The 23,368-nt window shown below is 37.4% G+C and overlaps 1 protein-coding gene across 4 annotated transcripts; it reads right to left on the bottom strand.

Annotated features, from left to right (window-relative positions):
• Window positions 1–59: 59 nt before the first annotated feature.
• On the bottom strand, window positions 60–21,679 carry tp53bp1 (tumor protein p53 binding protein, 1). 4 transcript variants are annotated; one of them, XM_067401968.1, is made up of 29 exons: window positions 21,546–21,679; window positions 20,440–20,645; window positions 20,268–20,349; window positions 20,103–20,184; window positions 19,913–19,974; window positions 19,354–19,470; window positions 19,213–19,267; window positions 18,774–18,934; window positions 18,548–18,674; window positions 17,641–17,729; window positions 17,359–17,558; window positions 15,691–16,987; window positions 15,470–15,586; window positions 15,119–15,319; window positions 13,059–13,125; window positions 12,783–12,866; window positions 10,670–10,961; window positions 10,510–10,569; window positions 10,219–10,368; window positions 7,155–7,375; window positions 6,734–6,880; window positions 6,054–6,439; window positions 4,612–4,803; window positions 4,228–4,410; window positions 3,461–3,649; window positions 2,046–2,155; window positions 1,746–1,942; window positions 793–929; window positions 60–241 (listed from the first exon to the last, which is right to left on the bottom strand). In XM_067401968.1, exons 2-29 carry the CDS (start codon window positions 20,617–20,619, stop codon window positions 60–62), a joined length of 5,367 nt encoding a protein of 1,788 aa, XP_067258069.1. In that variant the 5' UTR covers window positions 20,620–20,645; window positions 21,546–21,679. The 4 variants fall into 4 exon arrangements, with proteins under 4 accessions (XP_067258069.1, XP_067258070.1, XP_067258071.1 ...); XM_067401969.1 differs by having other exon boundaries at window positions 2,046–2,140; XM_067401970.1 differs by lacking the exon at window positions 6,734–6,880.
• Window positions 21,680–23,368: the final 1,689 nt, after the last annotated feature.

The raw sequence follows: 23,368 nt of genomic DNA, 5'->3' as shown, positions 1-23,368 counted from the left end.
CATGCACTAAAACGGAGGACATTTAAAAGACACGTGAGAAGACACCAGAGGACGGTGGTTTACGTAGACGGGTTGTGACAGAATTCAGAATTGCTGTCGTAGCTGAGGCACTTTCCACAGATCAAGCTCTGAATCAGCCACTCCAGAGAGACAACAGGCATGTCCGGGGCCACACGTTTCAGTTCCTCAGAAGGACATGCAGATGCCGTCACTGCCAGGTCAAGTTTCTTGTTTGAAATGCCTGTTAATGACAAAATTGGCACCATGTTATTCCATATGGTTTTCCGATCACTTTGTCGCCAGTTTTTTGTGCATCCTTAACGGTACGCTATGTAGCTTTTGTTCAAAATGTATATAATGAGCGCTCGTCGGGCTGCTATTTAGCATGGTCGAGCACACTGTTCGCCAAATTACTCCCAAAAAGTGCGCTTGTGCAAAATGGCATGCCATGATCTGAAGGGTGGAGGGTGAAAATACGTTATGATGAAGAAGAATATAATGAGCGAGTACATCATGAATCCATCTTTAAAACCGTGTTTTTGTTTTATCCTGAATCACTACGGTGTGCCTACAATGAGTGTATATATTCAGACTATTTTAGACCTGGTGGGACGACAACCACTGCAGAATAGCCCGGTACCTGTGAGACTCAAGACAGAGTGAAGTAGGTCTGGTTAAAATGCTCTTCCACAAGATGCATGCAGTTTTGTCTGTTAACCCCTAGAGCACCAAAAGTTAAATAGCGTACCTTTAAAGCTCTCTACAATTTACTAATGAACTAAAGGTACACACCAGACATGTCTTCGTTTTCTTTATGATGATGAACTTTTGCTGCACCACCCATGGAAAGTAAAGAGGTCCACAAATCCACACGATCTTCTGATATCAGCATGACCTTCAGCGCTTTAAAAGGGTTACAACGAGGATGCCTGAGGACAAAACACAAACACTTATTTCACAAAAGAAAATTCAAGCACCTAAGGCTTTGTTTAGACAGGCAGTCAAAAAAAAGCATCTGAATTTTACAAACCCAATCCAAATAGAGTCCATATGTAATAAAAAAAATATTTATAAGTGCCTTTCTTGCACCCAAAACAAAATGTCACAAAACATACACATAAATATTGAAGTGCAACAATACAGTGGCATGAAAAATTGTGCAACAATACAGTGGCATATTGTTTTGTCTTGTGAACTAAATGCAAACATCTTTTATGTAAAATCTTACTCAGGACAGTACTAAACAAAAAAAAAAAAAAACATGCGTTTTTTATTATCCCTTTTATTTTATTAATCTCATTTTCACAGATTCTGCAAGGGGTTCACATACTTTTTCATGCCACTGTAGATAAAAGAAAATCAAAACAATTACACATCCAGATCAATACAGAGAAATAAACAAGTCCATGAATCACTATAACTGAGTTTAAAAGATTTTTAAAGTTTTTAATTTATTTGGAGTTTGAGATGATCATTTCTTGAAAACATAATCTGGGGCTGTCGAAGGATTGTGGTTTAAAATAACTGTAATTATAATGCCATTTTTGAAAAAGCAATTCAGTCTGAATTCCAGTCAATTTTTCCCATCATTTAGGATGTTCAGTCATACACAAAGGGCAGTAGTGTCTACAGCTGTGTACGAATTAACCCATTTACACTATTTATTTAATGTTGTGCAATGTGAAAAAAGCCCAAGTTATATTAGATCAGAAAATGAGTCATATCCAAACAAGACAAGCTCTTACCACTCCACAATGTGCCCCTCTGGCCCCAGACCAGCAGGAAGTAGGTAGTTTCTATAGTTGAGCAGCTTCTGCTCCTGGCAGCAGTCCCTCACCCACATCTGAGACACACAAGGAACTCCACCTGCCACACACAGCAGGTACTTCCTGGTCCGACAGTGCTGGTCGGCAATCAGCAAGCTCTGATAGGCTGCTTTACACTGACAACACACATACACACATACATAAAACATGCACACACAGCAAAAAGTAGTTGTGCAGCTCTTTCAGGAGAGAGAGGAGTTGTTTTGAATATGAGCTCACCTGTTCTTCATTAAAGTCAAGCAGGATCATTCCTCCTCCCGCCTCCAGCTGCCTCACTGTATAGAGCTTGTTATATGGGGCTCTCTGCACACTCTCTACCAAGAGACAAACTACATCATCACAGTCCAAAAAAAAAAAAAGATTCTGGACTAGACCAGGGTGATGATACAGCTATATATACAGTCAAACCAAAATGCATGCAGACACCTTTAACTTTATTCATTCATTCATTAATAGTTTATTCACTATAGTTTAAAAATGGTAATAAAATATAAGATCTCAGAGTTAAACTGTGTCAGGAAAAAAAAAAAATGTCAGATAACACTCAAGCAAAACATGATCAGTTCAAAGAGTCTGAATAATTTTTGGTTCCAAATGTTTATGAATTTTACTGGTAGTCCACTGTATGAAGACTTTTTGGGTATAATATGTCACAGTTTACTTTATTTTGCTATCCTCACATCAATGAACTATAGTGTCCTGCAAAATGTCTGAATAATTTTTGGTTTGACTATATATAGAGCTATACATAAAATATTGCAATCCATACAACATTATGGGAGACATATCAATTCAACAGAGGACAAATTGTTGGTGCACATTTATATATAGACTACGTATATATATATAATATATAATATATATATATAATTAATATATATATATAATATATATAATATATAATATATATAATATATAATATATAATATATAATATATATATATATATATATATATATATATATATATATATATATATATATATATATATATATATATATATATACACATACAAGTTAGAGGAAACTTGCGGATGGTTGTGTGTGTGTATATATATTATATATACTGTATATATTTTATATATACACACACACAACCATCCGCAAGTTTCCTCTAATCTTCATTGTTAAAAAATTCAAAAGAGCAGCATCTATTTGAAGTATAAATCTTTTGTAACATTGTAAAAGTATTTACACTTTTGATCAAATTAATTTATCCCTGCTGAATTGAAGTATAAATTTCTTACCAATAAAACTAAATTTTTTTAATAGTGTATGAAGATACTGCAAATTCTAGTTTAGAATAATCAAGCCATTTTTTTCCACGTTCCATAATAAACAGTAATGCCTTAAAATCATTAGCTACATTTATATGGACAATTTTGATTTCATTGATGAATCCGAACATAGTGTTTACATGAATGCTAAATAAAGTGATCAAGTTGATGTGCGTGTTTATGTCACAAGTTTCAAACCTGACGTGGTTACATGTGACTTTTTTCCTACCCGACTGTGCTACTAGTCCAATTACTGCTCCATGTTGTATGATGTTTAATTTTATATCACCAGCAAAATAACAGAGCCTTAAAAACATTGAACGCTCAAAATGAGCAGTCTTTATTTGTTCTACCCTCACCTTCATCCTCATCGCTGGTCTGGTGGTTGGAGTCTCTGTCGCTTTCAGAGGATGTCGTCAGCATGAAGACAAATCCCATGAAGAGAGAGGCGTTTTCAGGCAGAGGTCCATGTGTTGCCACCAGGTCATTGGGGTCAGGGGGCAGGTCTGCGCCACTCCCAGATGTGTTACAAGCAGCAAGACGCTGCCCTGTTAAAGTTAAACAAAAAAATTAAAAAAATAAGTGAATAAGAAACAATGTAAACACTACTTTCAACCTGACTGTTGAGACTGGCTGTGCAACAAAGAGCCCATAAAGGATAATGAAGTGTGAGGAATTAAAAACAGACACCACTCCCATCTACCCTGTTGAGTGCACGCCCACACAAAAGAAAAAAAGGACGTTATGCCACATACCAGTTGCTGTTTAGACCTGGAGATCTGCACTTCATTAAACATCAAAAACAGTATTTGATCACACCTTCATGTGGTTTATCAGATGTTTTATATTGTAAAACCAGTCGGTTACATACAAAAACGAGAACACTGAAGAGAAAGGCATTCATTTGGTTTGTCATTCATGTGTTTGAGTTCAATACATTTACTGATAATGTAAAACATAATTTCATAGACATTAAAATGGTTAAAAAGTTGCTAAAACCCATAACAGTAAAAGGCCAAATTATGCAATAAAATCAGGCATATAATAAAACATTCTGCTAAAATGGAGCAAACGATTTGCTCCATATTGTTGAATTAATAAAGTCTGTGTACAAGGGGCACCGTACCCACTCTGGCCCCTCCCCCCCTGCGTCCTCTCTTTGCAGGAGTCCTTTCGTCCTCTGTGCCACTGATGAGCTTTCGTTTCCCAGAAGGCCCTGGGTTTCTCGGGCTGTTGCTGGAGCTGCGGGTAGGGGTCCCTGGTCCACTCAAGTTCCCTCTGCGTCTCCTCTTTCCTTCTACCAAGTTATCTGAGGACAAAATGAAGCATTGACAGCAAATGTGACAAAACTGGTGCTGTTTCAACTTGTGCTACAAAGACATTTAGTAGTAGGCATACCAAAAAGGTTTGGTAAGTTTGGTTAGTTAGCATGGAGGAGTAAGTAAATTGCAGGAATTTCATTATATTATAATAGATGTTTGTTTCCATAACAGTCCAGCTGAAGACTCACCAAGGCTGATATCAGATGCCATGGTTTGGGGTGTAGACGGTTCATAGGGCCCCAGTCCATACTGCTCCCTCAGACGGTTGCCTTGCTCCATGCTGAGAATCACAGATGTTCTGCTGTACCACTTACTCTGACCATCTTTCTCCACACAGTAAAGGAACTCAGAGTCTTGAGTCTTATGACCTTTCACCAAACCTGATCAGAGACAGAGAAAAGCACAGGAAAATTAAAGATTGATAAGCAGAGGTGCGAATCTTCACTTGCCACATGATTTGATTACGATTTAGAGGGCAACGATTTGATTATAAAGTGATTATCCCGATCAATGCATCTTTTCTTCAAATTCTTTTAATAATAAATCATTATATTAATAATCACAAGTTATTTTTGTTATTAAAAATAAGAACAAAGATGCAAATAACAAAAAGTAGAACAAATATAAGAAACAAATGAAATTACCAGTGCTTTACATTTTTTCATTTTGCATCCATTTAACAAACGCATTCAAGAATACAGAAATTGAATCAAATGTAAAAATAGTAACTGCATAGTCTTTAGTGTATTAATTATAAATAAACTGATTATTATTAAAGCCACAAAGTTATTCAGTCAGTCAAGAGCAGTCAGTGATTCCCTCTTTTCTTTTGCTGCTTGATTAACATTAATGACATAGACAGCAGCAGGTTTATTATATTAAGACCTAATGCACAGATCTAATTTAATGTTACACATCAGATTTCCCCCTCAACTGTTTACTTGAGACAAAATCAACAATGTTTACGTGAATACTCATTTGTATATTTGACCGTTCAAGATCAAATTGTCTTTCACGGCATATTTCGCACACATCCGAATCGTGCACACGGAAAGCAGCGTCTCAGACAGCGTGCGGGTACTAAACTGAGTTCTCCTTCACATCTTCTTGCGCTCGAACGGACAAATTCACACAAAATTATGTCAATATGCCTGTTTTGGGGAGCATCTTAGTTAACATAGTTGTTACGTCTCAAGTGTACATAAACAGTCAAGACAGACAACCCATGTATATCAGACAGGAAAAAAAATTACTCACTGCTCTTGACTGAATAACTTTTGTGACTTAAATAAGGATTAATCTATATTTTATTTATACAGTGAAGGCTATGCAGTGTTATTTTACATTTGTTTACTTTATTAAATTTCTGTACCTGAAAACTATTGCTAATTCCACCTGAAAAACCCGAAAAGCATTGTTTATTTCATTTGTATCTTTGCTCTATTGTATCAGTTTTTGCTATTGCTTGTAGTTTAATTATTTGTTCTTATTTTCTTTAATTTTATTTGACAAAAAACGTGACCTAAAACCATGATACAAACCAAACTAATTTGAAATTTTACATGCCTAGTATATGAATACATGATGGTATAAATGTAATGGTCCATAATAGTTTTTTAGTCCTGCTTACCTATATTGAAGTACTCCTCTTCTGTCAAAGCAGTGACCTCTGTCTCCAGAGGAATGGGGTCGCAGAGCAAGATGTCCTTTCCTTGTACTTCACACTCCTGGTTGTCATCAAATAGAAGGCGGAAACGGTTCTCTCCAAGGTCTCGAGTGATACTCCCAGAATAGAAATAAGAGTTGGATGACCACTTGGCCAGCACACGCAACCCAACAAAACTGGACCCAGTGCTGTTATCCGGGGAAGTAGTGTTAAGAGAATCAGAGCGGCTCGTAGCACTGGGCTCTACCGGGCTGCCTGGTGCTTGTGCATGTCTTTGGGCAAAGGGCTCCTCTTCTGAGGATGATGCACCCTGGACATGGGCACCACCTCTCTGCCCTGTCCTGCCACCTCTGTGAGTCAATATTAGCGGTGGATGGAGAGAGCAATAAAAAGAGAAGATTGCGACACCATGAGCATCACAACAACCATTAAATATACAAAACAACAGAGAGCTTATCCATGATCCACAAAGTAGAGCTGAGGTAATACTACTATATTACTACTGAGACATTTTGGGGAAAAAAGAGCAAGAGTCATGCAAGAAGATTAAAAACAGTGGTTTTATGAAGTGCCTATAAATTAGTGGCTAACTGTGAGTACAAACATTGTCTTAGACCCTGCCAGCCTACTCAGGAGCACCTCACCTGGACAGCGGGCCGCGGGAAGGAGGCCTTCCTCGCCGGGCACGGCCACGGGGGCTTAGCTGGGTGGTGACCCGAGACCCCCGTGCATCCGTCACCACTGACCCCACCACCACAGTGTGGGTCCTCGGCTGCTGCCGCCCGCCCCACCTGGGGTTCAAACACACACAAGGAGAGGATGCGTTCAGATGAAACGCCCTCAACCAAATGTGTATGGGAGCAGCAGCCATGAGGGGATACTAAAATCATACTGTGTCTGTCTAATAACAAGAAGGTGAGACCATGCTTGCAGGAAACATTTTGACAATCAAACGCATGCAAGACATTCTACACAACTACTGCCCTACAAGTGTGACCGTTTTTGAGACTTGTGTGTTAACCGCAGAGTGTTAGTAAGGGAAACGGAAACAGACCAACTTCTTACCGGCCAGATTTGGCCCCTCGGCTGGCAGGCATGAGGAAATCTGGCATTCTGATGGGGCCCAGGCCCCCACTGCTTGTCCCACTGGAGCTGTGGTGTGATGGGGCCTTTGAGGAGAGTGAACTGACATCAGCCAGGTCCCCTGATGTCATGGAGCTTCCTGTGCGGGATGGGGAGATGTCATTATCTATGACGCAGCGGTCCACCACGGGTTCCTCTGACTCCTTAGAGAAAACATACAGTAGAGGTTAGTTTAACAACTTAATCTGTCCTTCAGACACATCAGCTTTTTTTTTTTGGGCCTTGCAAGTCATTCATGGAACTGAGACTGTGAACCAATCATTGAAGGCACACTCTAACTAATATTTTTCTCATTAAAAAAGGTTTACCACTAAATAAATTAAAAAGTAATTCTCAAATATGTTTAACATCATCAGTAGCTTCCTAAAATCAGAATTATTTTACATGCTGCAGGGGCCGGAATCACAAAACATTCTTAAGAATAAAATACTTAACAGCTATTTTCTTCTTATTTTCAAACTTAAGAATTAGAGCTGCACAATTAATTGTTAAAAGATTGCAATCTCCATTTAAATTCGCCTGTTTAAATTCGCTCGATTCGCCTGTGTCTATTAAACCTTTGACAAAATCACAGCAGAACATTCAGATCTACCTTAGTGCTGCTACTAACCCAGAGAAAGCAGTTATCATTTAAAGGTATAAAAGAGCTTCACAAACAGACAATTATTGTTATTTCTGTGTAACAAATATTTATTTTAAATCATAGAAAAAGTGGGATAAAAGTTTATAGTTCCATATAAACACTGATGTCTATGAAAGCGATCAAATTAGAGCAAATCACTTTTTAAAAGAAGCTTCAAATAATGATTGTATCGATTACTTCGTTACGCCACGAGGTGGCGACAAGTACTACCATATAGTAGGCAAAAAACAGTAACAAAAGAAGCATGTCCGAATTCACAGTACTCATAAAAGAGTAGGCAAAAAGTACCCGGATGACATTCTACTTCTGGCAAGATTATGAAATGTGCATACGATGGACATATAGAACATAGTTTTTAACGGTCTTGAAGTAAGTATTTAAAATAAATACTCGAAAGGATGCGATCTTGGATGCAGACATTCAAGAGATTTGTTCAAAAACACTGATTCATCCAGTAATGAAACAAGTCTTAATAAGCGAGTCATTGAATCATTCATTCAAACCGTTTTTTAAATAAGTCATTCAGATTAATAAAACCTTTTAAATGTAAATGTAAGATTCAAAATCAGTTTTATCTTTAAAACAATATTACAACATAACTACCTACAAATATAAATTACTGTTAGGGATGTACTTGGAAATTAAAACCAAAGATCTTACTTACAAAGAGATTACTTTTACTGAATTCAAAATTTTTTGGCAGCACTTAGCAAATACAGCACACATACACAGGATGCCTTTCCTCTAGTAGCACACACATACAAAAACATTCACTCAATCAACACAACAGAGCACTCCATCGTGAGACAGGATGTTAAAAAATAACTAAGTATAGGGGTGGTTCAATGCGATTTTACTTTTTTAACTTTAGTTAGTGTGTAATGTTGCTGCTTGAGCATAAACAGTATCTGCAAAGTTACTGAGCTGAAAGTTCAATGCACACGGAGATCTTGTCTTTTAAATTTATGGCAGTTTAATGCCTAAAAAAAACGACCGGTTTGGACTACAATGAGCTTCTTCCCGGGTTGGTGACATCATAAACCCTGCAAAACACACCCCCGGGAACACGCAACAAAGTGGGCGAGGCCATGTGGTGCAGCAAATTGAAAGCGAAAGGGTTGTGTACACTGGACGCGAGCGGCGCGACGTGTCAATAGATAATAGAACCCATTATAATCTGTGATATTTTCTACACTGGATGCGATGCTGAAGACAGCTTCCTGAATCTACACGAGTTCAGTGCTGGATGGCTATTATTGAAAGGAGCAGTTCCCACTTTAAAAGCAGAAGCTGCTGTTTATCGTCCCAAACTTTAAGTAGGTTTTATTGTTTATACATATCTTTTTAACATATAGTTCTGTTGCTATTTTTGGTTGCATCAAGGACATATACAAAGAGCAACTTGTTTTTGCTTCGCTAGCCAGTTAGCTGTATTATAGTGCATACTTCTCCAACAATCTTCTATGTTCATGCTATAAATTAAACGCTACCTTTACAAAAAAGCGACTACTCAGTCATGTATTCGGCTACAGTAAAGCTTTAATCAGGATAAAACTGTATATTGAAAGCTAACAAACAGCAGTGACAGAATATCTAAACACTTTGACACAAATACTAAATGAAATACCATTCATAAACGTCCTTTAAAAGCAGCGATTGCAGAGGTTCTGCTTGACGCTCTTCATCTGGGTCTGATTCGGCTCAATTTGATACAGCAATATAATCAAATTGAGCATACAATATAACCGAAGCACACGTAACCGGTAACAAATGGTAAGGGTCGTGGTGTTTCCGGACGCTTCAGCGAATTGCGATGGCTCGGGATACACTGGGCCAGCTAACCAATCTGAGCACATTGCGTATTTCGGAGGGAGTGGCTTCATAGATGCAGGAAGTCAAACAAGCCGTTCGAATGACAATGGAAACAGAGGTGTGGAATAAAGGTAAAATATATGAAAAATACAGTGTTTTCAAAAAAACGAAGCATTAAGACATGTTAAACTGCGCCCAAAAAACACAATCAAGCCTAGAAAAAAACCATTGAACCACCCCTTTAAAATACACATAATAAAAGGCATAATAAAAGGCACATAAAAAAAAAAAATGTAACAGCAAGCACTGGCCTCTCACAAAGCTGGAAATAGTGTGTACACTTATTATCATTATTATAGTAAACTTTAAAAAAAATTTTACTTAGGAACATTGTTACAAACTCCAAATACTACCCAGTAACCTCCCTATTATCAGAAACTTTTGCTCATGGAATAAATTAATCATGCCCGAACCAAAACTATTTTTTACTATATCAGTTCAGTTTTAACCAAGGCAACACATCTATCTTACCTGGGTAACCTTGCGGTCAACTTCTCTGCCATCTTCATAGTAGACATCTGTAATGATGCGAGTGACCGTTGTTCGAACTTCCTGGATGGTGCGAACATGTCTGCGCAATGCTGGACCAGGCTGGGTTCTGGTGGGTGTGCTTGGTTCTCCCTATTAGAGTGAGATCAAACTTGAATATACATAAAATTAAAAAAGATACATCCTTTAATAATACTTAATAACACTACAGCTATTCCGTTCTTTGTAATGCCTAACAAAGAGTCATTATATCCATTTAGTGAAGATTTTTACCCTTCCAGACAGGTTATGTGGTCCAGACAAATCAAAACTGGTCTGCTGAGACACAGCTTTCTGACAAACCAAAAGAGACAAAGGGGAAAAATATAACATATGGCACATCTTAAAGCACTTTATCATTACAATAATCCTAAAATAACCAAAGCATTCTTACTTTTCTGGGTGGGCTTGTAGTCGAGCTGATATCCACACTAGTTTGCTGTGACACGGCTCTCTGACGGACGGGTGTTCGAGGTCTGTCAGAAGTGCTGAGGACCTCTTGTTCTCTGGCAGGCGAGGACAGAGAACTGACCAAAGGTTCAGAGTTTGCTCCTGTACCACCAGTATGCAGAGATACAGCTTTTGTGTCTCGGCTGGACGTTCTGCTGCCCGCTGTCTCTTTTGGGCAGCTGGGAGACAGTCCTAAGTCATTAGTGTTGGTGGGACTGAACGGTTGGCTCTGCTGCCTGTTGGAGAAGTGGAAAGAAAAGCAAGTAAAGGCAGGAGTTTAAACAGAGTAAATTTGTTTAGTACAGTGCACATGACTTTAATCATTTTAATGTTTCACTTCGAGATAGAAAAGAACAATATATTGACTTCTGAAGTCACTTGCACATAATATGGATGCTAAATTTGGGGAAAAAAAAACATAATTGTGATTTTTCCTGTTAAAAAAAGTTGTTTAGGTGCTGCACAATTTGACCAAAACGTGTGTGATTATACATCAATATGACTATGAAATAATTTATAATTATTATAAAATAATAATAATTATTGTTATTATTATTATTATTACTAAATAAAAAAAACAAAATAAGAAATATTGCTTTTGTAATATTTCGCTGCAAAATTAAGTTGAGTATTTAAGAAAAATAATGTCTTAATTTTTCATTTTCAAATGTGGAACCATCAGACTTTACAAGTTTGGGAAGATGGTTTGTTGTTCCACCTCCGACCCAAACTCTCAGATGCAGAGACAGAGTCCATGTGGAACAGAATTTACCATGAACATAGCCACTTTGAGACACTAAAAACAGTGGATCATGAGCTCCTTGCATGTAAAAGAACACAATGCCGCACTTCACTCTAAAACACGCAGCGCATATATTTATTTAATTAAATCATAGCCTTTGCAATTTGATTTCAGTTTTATTTCAATCATTCATGCAGGCCTACACAATAATGTAATGATAATGTTTAAATCAACTGATGGTTTCTTAACAATAATCTAAGATCACCAGATGAACGCAGGACAAAGACAAAGGACAAAACAAAACAAAAAAATCCCAACCTTGAGCTGTGGAAATGGGTCATGCTCTGTTGTAAGCAAGCAGGAGAGGCACTATCAAACCTACTTTAAGTTTCTAAAGATATCCAACACCAAGGGAACTCTATTTATAACCTCAAGAAAAAAAGAATTCAAGGTCAGTTGTGCCAAAGACTATTATTATGCAGAGTCTAGTGACTTGAGAAAGGGCTTTATGCTTACACTGTTTAGAAGCACTCATACCCATCCAACAGCAGCACTGATCACCTTATGAACATCTGAGCAACAAATATATATTGATTACACTTTCACTACTGATAATTTTCATTAGTCAGATACAAATATTATATTGAATTAATATTATGTGCGTCACAATGTAACATTAGGCCTAATATTTTGACTGATAAAGGGTTGCAAACTCATCAATGGTGACAAATACGCAGAGAAAAATGGGAGAAATGGAGGATATCATGTTTTGAATTTAAGCCTTAAAATTGATTTACTGTCAACTTTAGCATGAGGATACAGGAAAAACCCACCCTAGATTCTATACAGCTACTTTATGAAAGAACACAGTGCTGTGCTTCACCCTTTTATTTTTTGACAACACAAAAGCCATGGTTCTCATTTCACTCCCTGTGACTCCTCGCAGACGCCCACTCCCAATTTTAAATCATCTATTTTATATGTATTGATGCACCATGCCTTAAATTCACATTGAGTACCACAACATTATAATTAACAGGGCTTTCTACATGGCACAAAACATTGCATTAGGGACTAATAACAACAACAACATCCTGATGTTATTATATACCTTTTGATCAGTGGTCAGATCAAAATCATTTTTGCATTCGCACTCATTGTAGAGCCTTGTGAGAACATATATTTCAAGATAGCTGGCAATCCAGCATGACTCTACTTGGAAATTGGACTGCATTACAAATATACTTTTATCTCCAATGAACAGCAAAAGGTGATTTAAAAGTGATATTATTCTCATTTCAGAGTAGTGCAGTACCTAAGGGGAGGATCACTGGACTCTGCCTCATCCTCTACCTGGACCTGCCTGTGGGCCTCCCGAACACGACTAAACACAGAAGAACTGAACGACAGAAAAAAAACAGGGAAATATGCCACATCATGTCCCAACAATGAACGTTAAAATCTGCAGTTTTGTCCAGTATTTAAATGAAATGAAAAAAGAGTAAGACAGTGAATCAGCAGCAGTGAGTGACAGCCGAAAAATGAATCCATCCCACTGATAAGCTTCTGCATAGCAACCACTGCAGGTTACCTGGTTACAGCCATGGCAACAGTGGTAGCCTTGGAGACAGATCCTTCCTCATCTGTTAATGGTGGTTCTGGGGAAGCATTAAAATCAAGCTTAATGGGTTAAGCTGTAAAACACTTGAAAACGGTACCGGTATTTACTGACTTCATATTACATTAAAAATACCTTAGAATTAATTCATTACATCTGAAGAGTATATAAATAATAAAAACAAAAGCATAATATTAAAAAATATATATTTTATTGTAATATAATGTATAATTAAAAATATTAAAATAAATTATATATTATTAATTATATATTTATATTTGTTTTAATTATTTAAAATAGTTATATACTGTTTAAATGAATAATAAAACAGTGAAACAACAGCAACCAAAATATACAATTCAACATTTTATATTATAATAAATATGATTTGTCTTATTTTAATAATATAACAAAATAAAATATAGTATAATAAGTAGTGGTTCAACAGATTACAAAACTCACGGTTCGGATCACATCACGGTTATGAAGTCACGGATCGGATCATATTTCGTATCAGCACAAAAAAAAATTGGGGGGTGGGCGGTAACTTAACTTTGCATTTATTACTTAGCCCACTTTAACTACTCTTATACGACAGCAGAAACTACTAGCCTAACTAATACATTATTAAAGGCAAGTGAACAGACTGTAAAAAGAACAAATACTGTACACAAATTACAAGCATAGATAAATACAACATAAAGTTACAAATAAAGTATAAGGTCTAACTGTAGTATTAATTTTCGTGTACAGAAATGTGATAATTAAATGTAAAATGACACTGTTTACTGTATAAATTTAATATAGATCTTTGTTAAAGCTGTGCTTTGTTGTTTGATTTTCATGACAGACAACAGCAGGTATTTATAGGTTGCTATCACTTTAAGAGTTAGACCCCATGCACGCACACATCCGATAGATACACATCCGAATTCTCACCTCATTCACCTCATGCGTCCCGAACCGTGTGGCTTGGTCCGTACTGATCACGGATCAAAAACGATCCGTTTATCCACTAATAATAAGTCATTAAAATATATCATATAAATTAAATATAATACAAATAAAAAATGAAATAATTATAAAAACAATAGCATAATATATATATATATATATATATATATATATATATTTTAGGGCGGGGTAAAAAAAAATAAATTGATTTCTCGATTTTAATCGATTCTCATTTTTACAAACCGATATTGATTCTTAAATCCCAAGAATCGATTAGTCTAGTCTGTTTTCAGTTGATGAATGAGCAGAATATGTAGCCCCTCCCATCCAATAAATCGCAATAATCTTTGTGCTTTGTTACTTTTGATATGAAACAAAGTCTCAAATTTCAAATGACGTCCATCTTATTATGAGATTAAAAAAATAAATACCATTTTGGCACTGTTTAATGTGATGTGACAGATCGCTTTAGCACCTCAAGCCTTGTTAAAGCCTCGTTTACACTGCACGCGTATGCGGTGCGTTACGGCTCCGTCATGGTTTTGTTCCGTCCTCTACGCGGCCTCAACTCACACCAGAAGTATTTCAGAAGCCAAGCGGCTGGATTCGCGAGACCACGACATTTACCTGTCTGATGTTTTTTCATAGATTTTTTTCGTGTTTTTAATGGCTAAATGGTTATATTTTGTCCGGTTTGTGTTTATTGCTATGCCATACTTTACAGTATTAATTATATATTTTTATTTGTTTTCATTATTTAAAACAGTTATATACTGTTCAGATGTAATGCATAAATTCTGTTTTAAACAACAGAAACCAACATATATATTTAAATACATATACAAATGACATTTTATTATATGTAGGATTTTTGTCTTGTACTATAATTTATATGGTAATAACTATTAAAATAGGTCACTAAAAATATAAAATATAAATTAAATATAATACAAATATAAAACAATATAATAAAAATTCATAACTGTAATTAAATAATTATAATAATGTGATTTTGGTGTGAGAATATGAGTAAAAATGTCAATGTGTCTGCAAAAAAAACAACAAAAAATGGCTTTTACTCTGCAGGCTGAAATGTTCGGAGCCCGAGCTGCCCTCTTCCACTGGGGTCACCAATTTCATCCTGAGACTCAGTTTCCCATCTTGCTCCACCGAGGCTGGCTCTTCACCCTCTCTGCTCTCCTCTACCGAAATCTCACTGGTTGCCATTGTCGTCTCCCTGGTAACGTCGGCCTCTGACGGCTCTGAGAATGAGGTCATCTCTGCAAAACATCACAAGGGCATGAAGAAAATGAAAACACACAACAAGAACACAAATGTTAAGAGGGAGGGGTGTTCAGCATCAGCTCAGCATACTAATATTCAAACACATCTATCCAAATGTTATGCAACGAAAAGAAAGGGACACCCACCAATAGGAGTGCTGTGCCTCGGTGTCTTTTTCAGCTGACTAATCTGTGGAGGAGTTGCACTCACTGCTGGGCGGATCAGCTCACCATCTTTGGGCAATGTAAAGTGAAACGGAAGCTCTGGACAGGAAAGAACGCAAAAGAAAACAGCTAGTTGGATTTACTGAAGACGGGTTACATAATCAGCAGGGATAATAGATCATTTGTTTGCAGTTTAATCCCACCTCCAGAGCTGTCACTCAGACTTTTGTTTGAGGCATTGTCAGAGTTCACTTTGTTTTGTCCTGAATTACTGGGCTGTGTGCTCTGGGGCTTAATTCTCTCAAGCTGCAAAGGTGAAACCTCAGTTGATCCCACTGGCTGAGACCCTGAGATCTTTACCGCGGCCTCATGTTTGTCCTGCATGGAGCCCCTCACAGGTTGAGAGGAGCTTATGAACGGCTGTGACCTCCTATCCTTTACTTTCTCCTGAGAGACCCTCTGGCTCTCTTCTAGCACCATGACGCTGAAGCTCTCCTCTTTGCTGGAGGAGTGGTGATCTCTGCTGGGTACACACTGAGATGTTTCCTTCTTCTCATCCCCATTCTCCTCCTCCATGGGTTCTGGAGAAAGCACCTGACTCTGAGACAAAGCCAGGTTGACTCCAGTATCATTGCCCTTTACAGTGCTCTGGATCTCATCTTCATCCATCTGTTCCTCCTCTTCAGCATTTTTAACACTGTCTGTAGTGACACTGTGGCTGTGTGTCATGGGTTGACTGAGTCTCTGGCTTTGAATAGCACGTTCTTTTTCATTCTCGGTGTTCTTTTGGGACGACACAGTCAAGACAGACTGAGACTGAGACTGTTGGGGGACGGGGACAGGGTTTGCAGGTCTGTCAGCTGAAGGTGAGACATGAGAACAGCCAGCGACTGTGGTTTTATTTGTCTGTGGTGGTTTAGGGGTGTCTGAAACACAGTCTGCACCAACAGAAAGCTGGGACGGAGTCGCACTTGGAGTAGCACTTATGTTCTGGTTCCCTATATTAACAGCCTGTGAGATCTTCTGAGAGGGGTTACAGTCTTCTGCTTTTTCAGGTAAAGCACTTGTACATTTTGAGTCAGGCACCTTGGAAAGACTTTGAGAATTTGATGTTTTACCAGGATCAGAGTCCACACCATTCTTGCTTGCAGTTTGAGGAGGGTGTTTAGGGTTTGAAGTACTCTTGTCAGCATCAACAGTTCCTTCCTCTCCCTCGATCTGTGTGGCTTGGCTATCCTCCTCCACCATGAACAACTGTGTCTTCTGAGTAAAACTGCTGTTTTCACTGCCGAGTTCCAACTGAAAGCCCTCAGTACCCTCAGAGGGTTGTGAAAAGCTGCCTGAAGCTGCCTTTTTTAGCTGCTCCGCTGGACCGCTCTGCTTGGGCGATGCTGACTCGGTTGCTGATGGGCTGTTTTGGTGAGATAACTTCCTCTTTGAGTGCTCAGTCCCTTGACTATTGTTTCCAGGTTCAAGACTTGGAGTGGAAATAAACACATCCTACATTGAGAAAACATGGAAAGTACATTGTAAACAAAAGAATGTGCAAGATATATTTAATTTAAAGTTTACAGACTGAACACAAAGGTAAGGTGCGGTCATATCAGTGAAATTTCGGCAAAATAGGTCCATTGTCTATAAAAGCTTAGATGTGTAAAGCACAGTTCACACAAAAGAAACTTTCAAACCAAAGACCTTTCTGTTGGTCAACCTGGCAAACCCGTTGTAAAACCTGTGTGGGGAAATCATTTGCCCTCACAGAGAAATTCCAAATTGTGTGGATGCCTCCTGAAATGTCTGGATTTTTCCCACAAATTAGCCAAACAACGATCAATGTGACCGCACCTTTACTCTGAATAATTGATGCCTACATGTGAGAATTCAGGCTGGCTGGGGACAGAGAGGCTTTTCTCCAGAACAAATCCAGGGGTATTCTGGGACACTGGAGTGGAGGCTGTGGGTTGTGGTTTGGGGCAGGGGTCCATGTCCATTGGCTCCTCCTCTCTCCCTTGTGGCTGGTCCTCAGGAGGGGCTGATGTGTCCATTGGGGATTCAACAGCTTCATTATAATCTAAGATGAACAGGAATTAAGAATGCATTTAAAAAACAATTTACACCATATAAGCCTTATTCTGTATGTGAAATACACTTACTCTGCTCTTTTTCTGTGGGTGAATTTGGGACAATATAAGGTGTTTGGCTTAAATTGTCCTGAGTGGCAGCCACAAAGTCAACAGATTGCCTAAAATTATTAAGGAATATGGACAATTACTAAATGCTATAATGAAAATTTTTCACTGTACATAGAAAAAATTCTTATCTGTACACCCTTAACAGTGAGGAAATGACAATATTTTAATTTGTAGGTGAACTATTGCTTTAAGTAGAACAGTCAAGTGAGATTATGTAGCATATATGCTATATCAGATATTAGAATATCATGTCATTATTTAAAGGATTAGTTCACTTCAGAATTAAAATTTCCTGATCATTTACTCACCCCCATGTCATCCAAGATGTTCATGTCTTTCTTTCTTCAGTCAAAAAGAAATTAAGGTTTTGGAGGAAAACATTCCAGGATCTTTCTTCATATAGTGGACTTCACTGGTGGAAAGTCCAAATTGCAGTTTAAATGCAGCTTCAAAGGGCTCTACACAATCCTAGCTGAGGAATAAGGTTCTTATCTAGCGAAACAATTGGTCACTTTTTTTAAAAATAAAATAAAAAATTGATATACTTTTTAACCACAAATGCTCGTCTTGCACTGTTCTGCGATGCGCCACGCATTACGCAATCATGCTAGAAAGGTCACACATGACGTAGGCGGAAGTACCAATTTGGACCTTCAACCTGTTGTACCACAGTTCAGTCCACTATATGGAGAAAAATCCTGGAATGTTTTCCTCAAAACCTTATTTTTATTTTTTTTGACTGAAGAAAGAAAGACAAACATCTTGGATGACATGGGGGTGAGTAAATTTAAATAGCACAGATTCTTAATTTTACCCTCCAAAAAAAATAAAAAAAGTATCAAAAATCATTCTAAGAAAAACCACTTACTGTGAAAGACTCTCCTGTACAAGTGTGCCCTGTCCAGACAGATGAAGCAAGCGAAGACTCTGTGCAGGTGTGGATGTTGCTAAGTGTTCTTTGTCAAGCTCTGAAACACTGCTGTCTGCCTTGGTGCCTGTTATAGTGAACACAATTCAATAACAATAAACAAAAAACATAATTATTCAAGAACACATAATGAAAACAAAAAGTGGCATAATTTGAGTCTACACACCATTTCTTTCTTTTTCAAACATGTCATCCTGAGAGGAAACAAGCACATCCTCTTCATCTTCTTGACTGTCAGGTAACTGAGAGTGCAGTATAGCCTGAATACTGAGCTTTCTGCTTTCCCCATCCTGAGGCTTCGAATGACAGCTTGAACTGACCTCCGACCTACAATATCATCAGAAAAATTAGAAATGTCAAACTGAAAAAAACTGGACAAATGATCAATTATGACGAAAACGTCCCTTGATATTTCCCAGACTGCTTACAACTTTCTCAGACTTACTGAAAGCTAATTTAAAGCCTCCGATTCAGCAATGTATAAATGCACACAACGGACAAGTGTTGATACTATAACAGTTAGTTAATCATGAAAAACGTAATCATAATCTTGCTTATGTTTTCAATTCATTGTGCAGCACTATTGCTTTAAAAAAATCTCTTGCCCTGCAGAATTTCCATCCTGATTGGATGATGTCCTTTCTGAACTCTTCAATCCACCTGACAAAGAAAATTAAAAGAAACCCATTAAAAAAAATTAACTAAAGGGCAGCAGATTAAGTGGTTGCAGCAAAAAGTAAACATACATTGGCTGGCTGGCTTCTGACTGTCTTTTTGACTTGCCGGAGCTCCATCACGCTCATCTTCCTCAAAGACACCCTGGCTCTCCGACAGCTCCAAAAGACCGAACTGAGACATCTCCTCTGTCATCAGACAAACACAATCATTCATTTATTCAGCCAAGCATTTTATTAGTAAAGCACTGTGTTGGAAGGAAACATACTCTGAAGTTAATGGCCATGATGGCCACTACCTCATACTCGCTAAAACCAAAACTATTAAAATAATGTAATTGAAATAAAATATAAATATTAGTATAAAAAAACTTAAATTTAAAATGAGAAATGTTGCCTTGGCAACAAACTGTAATAAGTTTAATTTTAAGTTTAAAATTACTAAAACTATAACTGAAATAGATATATTTTAAACTAATAAAAAGGACAAAAATCACATGACAAATTATAAAAAATATATATAATTAAAGTGAAAACTGAGAGTATTAAAATAAATTAATATAAATAACTATAATAGTATACAAATAATACTAAAATAACACTGACATGCATATATTGTTTGACATCTTACCATGTGTCTCTGTACAGTGTGTGGTGGAGTTGGCCTCAGACTCCATGTGCTCTTTAACACTTCTGCATGAACATTTAAGATAACAGATAAAACAAAAATTAAAGATTTTTAGTTAAATGGAATATTTCTTTCTGCTTGAAAATGTATAAGGCGTCAAGGCAGCTTGACATCAGCTTCATATTCCTAGTACCTTTTTGAAATGGGAAGAGAGCAAACTTCAAAAACTTGACTATGCTCTGTAGCTGCTGAACCCAGATTAGACTGCAAATTGTCTGAAACAAATCAAAAACCCTTTGGTCAGTATGTATTGTTAACAAATAAGTGAAAGTTTTGGTCCATGAAGTAAAATACTTACCTTGGGTGGCTGAAATGTCGCTCTTATCAATCTGACTGTCAGTTTGTAAACATTGACTTTTAGTAGGGGAAGAAATCAGCTCCTGCAAAGACATGGTGACTCACAATAAACTTTCAGAGTTTTTATGAAACATAAAAAAATTTAGATCACACTATGGTCTGTGATGCCTCACCAGCACTGGGCTTTGTGAAGTGGGCTGCAGGTTAGAGAGGCGACGGGCGAGAAGGGCACAATAGCTGGTGTCAGGGTCGTCCTCCAAGGCTACACTGTCAGGCTGAGAGTCCTCAACTATGAGGCAGGGGTTTTCTGTCTGAGGAAAACTTGAATCAAGATCACTCTCACCAGGATCCATAAGGATGGGACAGGGTTAGCAGATGTCTACATACAAAGAGATTACAGAGGAGGGTTAATACATAGAGATGACTTCCAGTTAAACCGACTGATATATGTAAATACATGAATTCATAATGTAAACTAGATAGGGTCATGTGTTTGGCAGGGGTGTTTGTTTAGATGTCAATGCTATATAATATTTATTGTTATTAATAGTAGCAAACTCAACTTTTAGCAAGACAAAAGTTGATAATGTGCTTTTTTTAATGATTGTGACATTTAAAAAAGCAGAAAGACAAAAAAAATATGCTACTATATGTCCAAATATTTAGTACTATCCTGATTTCCTTCAAACCTCGCTCTCTTTTTTTGTAATTGTGCCTGGTCATGTGATGTAAACATGGCGGCGCCCATAAGGGGGCGGGTCGCTCCACGTAGAATAAAGCAGCGTCTCCTCAGTGTGTGTGCGCATGGAGTCACCTCTTGAGTGTACGGTACTTTGATGTTATTTCCGAAGTATTGTTCATTTCTGTGTGCAAAAGATGATTAACAAAAAAGTCTGCGCATTTAAGATGTTTGGTTGTTTAATGTAGAATACTTTGGTATCTTAGACGCTTACCAATGTATTTTACATAGCACAATTTACATTTTTTTAGAAATTAAGATCTTTAATCGCGAGATTTCGTGACGGCACGAGACTTCGAGAGTTAAATTCCAAAAGTAAAGTCCATGCAAACAATTCCAAGAGTACAATCAGATGCAAACACTAAAGGAACACCAGAAAATGCACAAACGGTTTGCTAAACCTCAAAGACACACGTGTGTTAATTACACAAAAAGCCTTTCCACAGCTTTATCTCGTTGCTGCATGTACCGAGACAGCTATAGTCAGAAAAGAAATCAGCCCTTCCTGTAAAACACGGCGGAAGAAAAGTGTGATCTTACTTGCTGGATCCCTGATGTTAAGATGTTAATCCATCTCAGTGGACGCGTAACATTTTACAGGGTACACACTGAACTTCTGTACACTTTCACAGCCTAACCTTAGCGAAAGCTTTTCCTTCGCGGTAAAAACCCTGCAGGAATACTCGCCGTTGATTGGCTACAACAGTTCTTGTCTCAACCGAACAGCTAGAAAGCCTGTTTTGATTGGCTGAGAGAGAAGCTTGAGGCGGGGCTTTGTAGTCTGACTACAGATGAGCTTTGGAACTGCGCAGATGTTTAAAGGCCGCAGTGTTTTATTTACCAGCATCCAGCTGCAAAATCCTTACTTAAAAAAAAACTTGCTTATAACTGTAGGGTATTATTTAAAAAGGGATTCTTAACTTAAGGGGCTTGATGCAACTTGCTCTAGTCATTTATCCGACCGCCATTGATTCATTGCAATATACTAATATATCAACACATGACCTGCTACAAGAGCTTAATCAGTGGCAATAATGTTGAAAAATTGCATTATTGTTTGATCTTGATTCTTTGACATTTAAGCTGATATTATTATTATTATTGCATTGCCAAAAATAATATGTAGCCTTTATTAATAACTGAAACAAACTCGGGTAAATAACATGGGAGCTGGTTCTTTAGTTATCTTTAGGTCTGTGAAAAACATCTTTTTTTTTAAGGAGCATTAAAAAAATGGGTGCCATTACCCTCACATACACCTTCTCAATTACTTTATTATCTTTTACTATGTCGCTAGTGACATAATAGTAAAAATAATCATTTCATATTATGTCTTTGTAAATACATCAACAAAATCCAGAAGCCTAACTTTTATTTTTGTATTTTTTCCCTCCTTTTTTCATCATCTAGCCTGTTTTCATATGTTTTTTATTCTATTGATTTCTTCTCGCTTTACTAGACAATTTGCTTTTTTGTTTGCTTTTAATCCAAAACAATGTATGCTATAAAAACTAGCTACATACTATTTTCATATAAGTTATGAACCATATGATAGTAATAGGCTATTTTATAAAATACAGGCCTAATGTTTCAAATGCTATTTTTTCATGTTCAACACTGCTACCATGATTTATAATAAACAACTAATTATTGAAAATTAAGAAGCACCTTAATTTCACTAAATTTCGCTCAAGGCATCAAATTGAACTGCAAAACTGTCATAATTCCAGCATAATAAATGTATTGTTTTAGTTTGTGATGGCATAATAAGCAAAGTGTTTGTCTGACAGTGTTTAAATCGCCACCAGTTCATAGAATAACCACTGATCTATTATATAATATGTATATAGATGAGTGAGAATGACCCATAGACCTGATTCAGTTGTGTGCTGATCATGTGTTGTGTTGCATCGCATCATGCATTTCATTGGTTTAGCGGCTGCAAACACATGAGATGACATTATGTCCATATCAGTGATTGATGGCTGCTTACTACAGTTTTAGTGACATTTTCGAAATAATATTTTTAGCTACGTAGGCTATCCCCCAAACACCACATTTCTTATCAGGCACATGACAGCTAACGTTTCCCTGTCGTCTCGAGCTCGAAGGCATCGGGTAATACACACAACGACGCGTTATCCCGTCCACACTGGGAACCATTGTTATATTGCACTAACAACGCCTTTATAACAGCTTATTAAATCACTTCGTCCACCAGTCAGAAAGCATCGCGCTGGAAACACAAAATGCAAGTCACAGCGATGGCGACAGCTTACAAAAATGAGCCCATTACCTGAGAAACTGATCCTGTGCTAAACCGCAGGCTTGTCTGTTTCTGGAAGAAAGCAGGAAGAAAGGAA

Source organism: Chanodichthys erythropterus, chromosome 11 (assembly GCF_024489055.1).
Source record: "Chanodichthys erythropterus isolate Z2021 chromosome 11, ASM2448905v1, whole genome shotgun sequence".
NCBI classification, from domain to species: domain Eukaryota; kingdom Metazoa; phylum Chordata; class Actinopteri; order Cypriniformes; family Xenocyprididae; genus Chanodichthys; species Chanodichthys erythropterus.
This window is presented reverse-complemented; position numbering and strand designations above follow the sequence as displayed.